Raw genomic sequence first — 9235 nt, 5'->3', positions numbered from 1 at the left:
CATGGGTGAGAAATCAAAGGAACATTTTTATTAAGCATAGATACAGGACTGTGAAATCGGATTTCAGCTCATAGTACTTAAAGTAATGCTGATTATTGAGATTTCTGCCCTATTCCAGTTCAACGAGGGTGGGGTCTAATCCATTGAAAGTATGATAATAAACACTTTATAACTGAAATAGAATACAGTTTGTGATTTATTGTCAATGAAATAAAGCCTCAAGCACTCATCATGAAGAGAGGGCAGGGCTTAATGACAAGGGTCAAATATTTAAGTGATTGAAGTGATACAAGCACTCATTATACTAAGGTCAAAATCTTCTGATTTAAGCGATACAAGCACTCATTATGTTTTCATTTTTGATATTTTGTCCATCCATCCATCCATTTTCTTCCGCTTATTCCTATTATTAAGGGTCGCCGGGGGGGGGGGGGGTGGAGTCTTTCCCAGCGGCTACAGGCAAAAGGCAGCGTACACCCTGGACAGGTCGCAGGGCCAACACATATAGACAAACAACCATTCACACTCACATTCATACCTACGGTCAATTTAGAGAATCCAATCAGCCTAGTCCCCAATTGCATGTCTTTGGACTGTGGAAGGAAGCTGGAGTACCCAGAGAGAACCCACGCAGGCACTGGGAGAAAATGCAAACTCCACACAGAAAGATCCCGTGCCCGAGCCAGGGCTCGAACCCAGAACCTTCTCGCTGTGAGGCCACAGTGCTAACGACTGCACCATCGTGCCGCCTTGATATTTTGTATTACATAATATTTTAAGAATTATACAAATCTGAGTAGTAACATTGCATTGTCCACCCTCATAAACTACAAAGTTTTATGATGAAATTATGAACAAATTTTAAGTCTGTGGCAACTTTTTCATGTCACCACTTTATGTGGGACTTGAAAACAGTCCCACTCACCTTTTTAAAACAGAAGCAAAGTCAAGAAAATTACTGACTTTCGACAGCTTGGACAGTTTTTCTCACACCTGACCAGTTCCTCACCCCAATCCTCATGGAAGCATCTTGACACTTAAGTCATGTTAGTCCACTGACTCACACCTGAGGAACACAGATTGCCTTTACCCTAAAATACTATGCAGCTCTCTCTCTTCTGTGTCACACTCCCTGTGGGAAATCAGACAGGTGTGAGGAGGATGGCATAAGCAGCTCTACATTAATTTGGACAGCAGAGGTCATCATAACTCAAACAAACACTTATCCAAAGCACAGAGTAGAAGCAGGTGGCACTTTAACAGTGGGAAAATCGGGTTTGCATTTTTGCACACTGATAGCTAAATTACTGTAAGTTGAAACCATATGGACTCTCATAAAGTGGTGTACATGCTTTCCTTAACTAACAGAGTCACCAGGAGCCACATATTTTATACTGCATGGGATGCATTCAAAGGTTTGTTTGCAATAACAACAAATGATTCATTAAAATTATTCTCACACCCATCTACATGCACTTTTTCCTGTGAATGTTGAAAATGTGTGCAAACGGACAAAATTCAATTAACCAAATAAAGTTAAAGCAAATCTATCACTTTAATCATGTTGTTTTCAAGTAGAACTATCGAACATGCAAAACAAACTGTGTTTAACTAATATGGCTGTTTTCAACATTTATCTAGTGAAGAGGGAATGCTTTTACTGGGCTCATCTATTTATGGGTGTAATGGTGAGTATGGTGAGGGTTGCGGGGGGCGGGGGGCGGCTGAAGCCTATCCCAGCTGACTTTGGGCAATAGGCAAGGTACACCCTGGATAGGTCTAGTTTCAGGCATTTTTAAAAATAAAAAAGGGCTATAATTAAACAGATGTTGGACTTATATTTATCAGGTGAATGTCAAAAATATTCACTCTTATGCTTTTGTTTTGGTCTCTAACTCTCGACAAAGACCTATGACAGTGGCTAAAAGTTCCAGTGTCCAACATCAAGCTTCTTCACCTGTCATTGGTTTGGTGCTCGACAATGTATACTCAGTGGGCATGAAAGCACCTGCCTGCTATTGTAGGAACCAGTTTTTGAATGGTGATAAATTTAACAACAAAGTGTCAGGTTGTCAAACTTTGCTAAATGTTAGTGCAATGCTAAAATGCTTTGTAAAGCTGGCTATCAATGGCATCTCTGTTTATATGAAAACATTATTTCATGCATTTTTACTTCTTACAAATTACAACAACAGATCTTCACGATACTGTCCAGCTTGAGTATCACACCTTTTTCTAGTTGCCGTTGAAATTGGGTACAGGACCATGAAACGAGTAGTCTTAAGACAGGGTGCAGTGATGGCTTTCAGGATGAATCCCACATCCTCTAGATACAACACACAAATATTATGAAGCATTTCACCTTTCAGTTGTGGTTTTATTCAGACATTTGAATTTCTTACTTTTTCAGCTGGTACACAGTCATCTTTCTGTTTATTAATCCAAAATATGCACTACATGTTTACAAGTAAACTTACATGTTCTCAATCATCTTTCATTTGATTCACTTCCTTCAGTCTCTAAGTTGTTGGGACACATATATAATGTATATATTAGCTTTGGCTATTTGATAAAAATACATGAGACTTAATTCCTTTCTCTTTACATTACAAAAGACACATGGCGATATACAGCCTTCAGAAAGACTTTGATGGTCTAGTCCACACAAGTAACCATGAGCTTCAAGTTTTATTTTCCCAACAACCAAAAGGAATGGCATTGCACTCTCCCATAAAGGCTTAAATGGGTGCTGGAATTTTTCTGTTTGCATTTCACACGAACAGTGAATTTAGCTGTCATCACTAGGTACATAACAGAAATATTCTCCACCTTGTGTGTGAAGAAAATTTAAAAATGGCTACAGGTGAAAAAGAGCTTAAGTCTAGAATTCTAGATTCTGTATAAACTGGGCCTAAGAAAACTGAACCATCATGTAGCCTTGCCGGAACTCTGCTCAGCAACTGTTGTCTCTACTAATGTGTACTGTGGCAGTGGTTGAAGAATTACAAAATTAATTTGATACTTACATGGAAAACAACATGTGAGATGAAATTTCAGGACGATAGTGCAATGTATCTCCTTATTCAAATGCTGTATGTTCCTTTCCTCCAGAAAAAAAATCCCTAATTGCTTTTAGAGACTTTGCCTATTCTGAGTAGTCCCACTCTTAAAATGTAATTTTTCTAATTGTTCTTCTTCCTAAAAAATGCTTTTCCCTCTGAAACTCTGTCTTTGGTTTCCTGCAGTCTCTCAGAAAGCTTGTCCTTAGTCTCTTCCATTTTCTCAGAGAAGCGTTCTTTTGTTTCTTCCATTTTCTCAGAGAAGCGTTCTTTTGTTTCTTCCATTTTCTCTGAAAATCTCTCCTTTGTCTCCTCCATTTTGTCCTGAATATATTCTTTAACTGGCGGTGGTGTGGATAAGTAGCCATGCTTTCGCAGATACTGAATAGATAGTGATGTGCCCCCCAGAGTCACTGTATATCTGGCTGGTGTGGCAATCTGTAAGAAAACAAGAACACTGGCTGATCAATTCACATAGAATGTTGTTGAAATGCATACTGAATATTCTCAATGCCTATCCCAGTTGGATCTCATGTAGACATTTGACAGTGTAATAAAGTAAAAGACATTAATGCCATAAAATGTCAACAAGGGTAACAGCATGATGTTCATTTGATTGGACTACCTTGTACATGGCATATGCAGTCAGAGCATAGCCACTCGAAGAGTCTCTCAAAAGGCCAACAAGCGACTCTGGTAGACCAATCATCTCCAAGAACGGCACAACATTTACACCTCTTAGGAATAGGAAAAGACACAAGGGAACAATTTTAAGAATCCAAAAGAGACACAGAAACATTATATTGCTTAGTTTATTAATTGCACAATGTTATAAAAATACAAGGAAGAATAAGGATGGATTGATTCATTCCATTTTGTATGCAATTCACAGTAGGTCAAAATAGCCAGATTCATTTAAAGGACTAGCATGTAGGATTTTGTGACATTTTGGCCTCATTTATACTACCTAGTCCAATTGACCCAAATCCAATCTTTTGTTCATGTGGAACAAATCTGATTTGTAACATGACCATGTTTCTGCACAGGTTTAGATTTTCTAGATATGTAAATAAATCAGATATGAATTGAACTGTTTTGACTGCAACTGCCATCTTATCAATAGATCAGATATTCCTGTCATTGGGGGTCAGTGTGTACTAGACACCTGGGGGATATAAATTTGCAAAGATTTTCAGTTTTCAATATCGTATGTGGCCATTGTGGGCAAGTTTTGATGATGCCCATGAAAAATTAAACTTCTCCAACTCCTGGCTACATTTTTGTATCTGGTTCAAACTTCTCATGTTTAATAAACATTCCACCCTGAAGACATGAAGGTTCAATATCAACTCTCAGAAATAGCGCAACCTGAAGGCAAAAGGAAGTGACATATTTTACATTGAGATGTCCTATATTTAACCTGTTAATCACTTTAGCAATTGATTGCATTATGTCTGTTATTTCTCACCTTTTTCAGGAGTCATACTTGCACAAACTCCTCCTACAGACTTTAGCAAATTCTCGGCATATTTAAATGTGTGCTTGACCCCTGGAAGACCTTGAATTGGGAATTTTGGTAGCTATGTGGTCATGACAAGGCAGCAAATGTTGGTACTTTGCTATGACAGTCATTCAGCTGACACCACATGGTCTTATCTTCATGAAACTTTGTACAGATGTCAAGGTTGGTGAAATATTCCATATTTTAGAGGTTTGGTACACAGTTATGCAAAAAAAAAATGTCTCCACAGCAATCCATACAAGTATTTTGACAAATTAGACTGCTCTTCTTTGTGAAATTCAAACTGTGGCTGGGTTTCACAGCCTGCGCCACCCTGGAGTCGTAACAAACCCGCACAGAGTACAAGGTCCCATTTACAGGCACTTGTAGGTTTCTAGTTATTTTTTCTTCTTCACAAAGAATCACATTTTAAAGGGCCTAATGCCCACAGCCTCATGAAACTATGCACAAAACTCAGACACGGTAAAAATGATATGTTTCATAAGTTTCATACATAAGTGTGCATAACTGGCTCATGTCACTCCTGGACAAGGCAAAAATTTCAGAAAAAAACACCTTTGTTTCACCGATATGTACAAAAGTTAGTGGGGTCATGCTACATGTTAAAACCTACAAAATCGCACTAGGACTTTTAACATCAAATCAACATGCAGTCTACAATTTTTAATAATATTTAGAGTTAAGGTAATTTCAAAGGTCATACATTTACATACTGTTCCTAGGGGCTTCACCTGATTCATTTCAGATTTGGTCAGAGTGTACTACACCACTGGCCGATGATTGATAGATAGATATACTTTATTGATCCCAGAGGGAAATTCAAAACCAGAGGCAGCACCAATAAAACAAAGTACACATTCCACAAATACTGTGGCAATTCTTAAACTAAATAATAAATACATCTATAACAAGTGTATAAACATAAGGCAGTAGATGAATAAAATAAAATAGCAAAGATGCCCACTTTTCACTACACTATGAAGGTCATAGCAGTACGGCGAGTGTTGATGATAAGAAAACTTAATCTGTTGGAACTGCTCCTCAGTGTTGGATCTGGTTAAGAAACTTATGTTTGATATCATCCCCGCCTAAAGACATTTTCAGGTCAATGTTCACACTTGGTCAAAGCACCACATGGTGGTTGTAGGAAGTACATCAGATGTTACAAACATCTGAATATTACAACTGCAGCCTGCCATTTTCCCCTGATGTGTAGCAACATAATGTACACTGAGTGCATATTCTCTAGTGCCACCTGCTGGACACAGGAAGTTACTTTTGCAATACACACGGTACACATTTGCCTGCTCCTTTGTGCAAAAGCCAAACTGCCAGGTTTGTGAGGGCCTGCTTACAGCTGCTGCCAGGCTTCTAGTTTCATTTGATCTTTTATCAGGTACTGTGTTGGGTTATATATTGATTAATAGATAATAGATCAAAGAACCCTCTGTGGCATCACCCAGTTTTACTGACATAATAAATAAAAATAGATATTCAAATCAGTTTGACCTGTTTTTAAGAAATGATGATCTTTTAAAAGTTTTGACAGCCAAACTTCCTGCTGTCATCAAACATGTTTTTTTTTAAGTTACAAATTGAACTGAAACCTGTTACACAAGTACCAAACTCCTTCAATGAGGGCTGTGTGTCTGACAGTACTGTGGGGTTGAGAAAAAGTGTTATTGTTGTGATTATTTGTGAAACACTTCCCCACCAAGGAACACCCCTCTGTCTGCCAACATATGGATCGCCAGTCAATTGCAGGGCCAACACAGACAGACAACCATTCACATTCACAGCCACACCTACGGTCAATTTAGAGCAGAGGCGTCAAACTGAGCCAGTAAAGGGCTGGTGTGGCTGCAGGTTTTCATTCAAACCAAGCAAAAGCAACACCTGATTCAACTTAAATCAATCAAGCTGTGTCCACACAGCTCATTTGTTGGATCAGGTGTTGCTTTTGCTTGGTTGGAATGAAAACCTGCAGCCACAACGGCCCTTTACTGGCTCAGTTTGACACCCCCGATTTAGAGTGTCCGATTAACTTGTCCCCTCTTGCATGTCTTTGGACTGTGGGAGGAAGCCAAATTACCCAGGGTGAACCCTCGCTAGGACAGGGAGAACATACAAAATCCACACAGAAAGACCCAATGCTCAAGCCGGGGCTCGAACTTGGAACCTTCTTGCTGTGAGGCAATAGTGATAACCACTGCACCACCGTGCTGCTGTAGGTACTCTATTAAGATTCAATTAGTTTTAAAGGAATTTATAGATTTAAATTCATTTTTTTACCTATCCCTACAAAGACATAGGTACAATTAAAAACAAGAGGAACATCATCTACAAGAAGGTCATATGTAAAGCCACAAAATCAGAATGTAAGGCTCACTTCATAGCAGCGTAGTAGAAGGTTCCAAACCAGACTGAAGAGGTCAGGAGATGCACAGGAATCATCACCTTCCCGTACTGCTTGAAGGTCCTCTTAAACCTCTGAACAAGACCAACAGACTTATCCTGTAATGGATCGACCAGCATGGCATCAGACCCTGCCTCCTCCTTTTGGTCAACCTGTGTTTGAGGTGCAGAGCTGGACTGTGGTTCCCCTTCCCCTGATTGTGGGTATTTTGAATGATGCGCTGCCTTGTTGGAGGCAAATGTTGACAGCCAGCAGTGGCCAGTAGCATGGGCTGGAGACAAGCGAAAGGCATAGCAGTAAAATGCTACTGGTGGTTCTTGAAGAGCAGCACCCAATAGCAACTGGCGTACGACTGCTACCCGTCGCAGTGTGCCATTAGCTAGGATGTGCTGCAATAACATCATCTTCTCCTTCACTGCCTTCTTTTTCTGTTCCGGCAATGCCTAGATGACAGACTCTGGTTAAGGAAAAAAAAACAATATATAAATATTTTAACTCCTGATCTAGGAGTTACAAATTTCAATTAGTACAATGACACCATGCATGGAAGGTGCATGAATCCTTTTCACTCCAAACCTTACTTGCAAATGACAGACTTGTTATACATATGCCATAAAAAAGTATGGTGGAAACTTTCAGTTATTGCAAGGCATCTGTTCAAACACAAATAACATTTCATTTCTTTTAGCATCATTGTAACCAGTAGTATATTGTAGTGTAGTACAGAAAATTATGTTAAAATTATTTTACACTGAAAATATACAACACCATATGGACCATTTTGGAAATTACACTCCATAACATGACAGGCACTGGGGGAAAAAAAAATCTTATGTGACAGAAGAACTACTAGCTGACATTTAAAATCCAAAATATCGAATGGCAGGATGAGCGGCAGTTGACTTTATGAATCTAAAATATATATACTATCCTTGACCAAGTCAATTAGCTTTAAAAATATATATATCCATAGATAATATATTGGGCATGATTTTTTTGTTTGTTTCATAGATTGGTGTTCTTGGTCACCCCCTAATCTGCATCAAAGTAAATCTTCTTTTCATGCATCAAATTTTCTTGGTTCTCATTGGGATTATCTGGTTGATTAAACAAATGTTGTTGGTTATACTTGACATATCTCAAACTGCGACAATTTTTTTAAATGACTTCCCTTTTTGACATAACATCAGCCTTTGTGTTTTTCTTATTTAAAAAAGAGCAATATGATGTAGGGTTACATTTAAGGAAAAACATCTGGAATGAGGCTTTCATACATTGTATAAAATAGCTTGATGTCTGTGATAGGCATTAACATTCCTACAGACAGAATGCAGCAAAGAGCAAATGGTGATGGTAAACTGACCCCTCTTTGTATGACTGTTCCAATATTCATTCTTATACATAATCTACGATTTAAATGGTTTTGCTGTTGATTGAAAAAACGACTAAATACCTCCATATACACGAGTTAGGCCACTTTTAACGTGAACCTCATGCGGTCCTTATCCATTCGATAAGAAGCTGTGAAACAGAAGCCAACTTCAGCGTCATTGCCTCCAGTCATCACAATATTTTACGTTATAGAGCAGACCAAGGGTCATAAATGGACCTTGTGTTATGCAACCTGAGGAAAGTGCCGTGGCCCATGTTAAAAATGATAACCGGAAATCAAGAGCTGAATCCACAGTAGCTTTACATAGACATTTGGGGAAGTTAACATTGGATTGGGGTTTAGCCTGGAATGGAGCTAACCTTATGCTAACACTCTAAGGTGCAGCGCTATGTACATTTGTGAACCTGCTAACACGTTATGCTAACCTGTTAGTTCTCATGTTAAGGTGCGTTTCCAAGGGAGCCGAAGGAGACAGGAATGTCATTTAATGAAGCAGACACCGTTCCTTGACAGGCAAACGGTTTTCCTAGAACAGGCTCTGAGCTCAAGTCAACTTTGCCTGGGGCTCCATATTAGCTAAGTTAGCAAGCCGTTAAGCTAGTTGATAACCCCCAGTCAGTCTGGATTTTAAGTTACCATGATATACAGAACCCACAAATTAGGCAGACAACGAGCAGAGTGCACTTACAGTGGGGGCTACTTGTTCAAATCCGTACAAAATGCTACACTTCGGACCCGAAGGACAAACAGACCAGCCCGATCTCTTCTGTGTCGTTCAAGGACCTCATTGCTTGCTAGTTACAGTGGGACAGCATGCAGCGCAACATGTTACGTACCCTGAACGC

At 39.2% G+C, this 9235-nt stretch overlaps 1 protein-coding gene across 1 annotated transcript; it reads right to left on the bottom strand.

The window, feature by feature from the left end:
• Window positions 1–2365: 2365 nt before the first annotated feature.
• Window positions 2366–9235, bottom strand: mims1a (mitochondrial inner membrane scaffold 1a). The gene is made up of 4 exons (XM_086219093.1): window positions 9079–9235; window positions 6971–7454; window positions 3685–3796; window positions 2366–3497 (listed from the first exon to the last, which is right to left on the bottom strand). Exons 2-4 carry the CDS (start codon window positions 7399–7401, stop codon window positions 3183–3185), a joined length of 858 nt encoding a protein of 285 aa, XP_086075219.1. The 5' UTR covers window positions 7402–7454; window positions 9079–9235; the 3' UTR covers window positions 2366–3182.

This window comes from Aulostomus chinensis, chromosome 11 (genome assembly GCF_037954235.1).
Source record: "Aulostomus chinensis isolate RoL2024-O1b breed Wild chromosome 11, RoL_Achi_v1.0, whole genome shotgun sequence".
NCBI lineage: Eukaryota > Metazoa > Chordata > Actinopteri > Syngnathiformes > Aulostomidae > Aulostomus > Aulostomus chinensis.
This window is presented reverse-complemented; position numbering and strand designations above follow the sequence as displayed.

Excerpts from the sequence above, each read along its gene's own strand:
- mims1a (XM_086219093.1), bottom strand. The coding sequence starts at position 7,401 with ATGATGTTATTGCAGCACATCCTAGCTAATGGCACACTGCGACGGGTA. Across the intron at positions 3,797-6,970 it reads TTCTACTACGCTGCTATGAA|AGGTGTAAATGTTGTGCCGT; the intron begins GTGAGCCTTACA and ends CCTATTCCTAAG. Across the intron at positions 3,498-3,684 it reads CTGCATATGCCATGTACAAG|ATTGCCACACCAGCCAGATA; the intron begins GTAGTCCAATCA and ends GTTTTCTTACAG.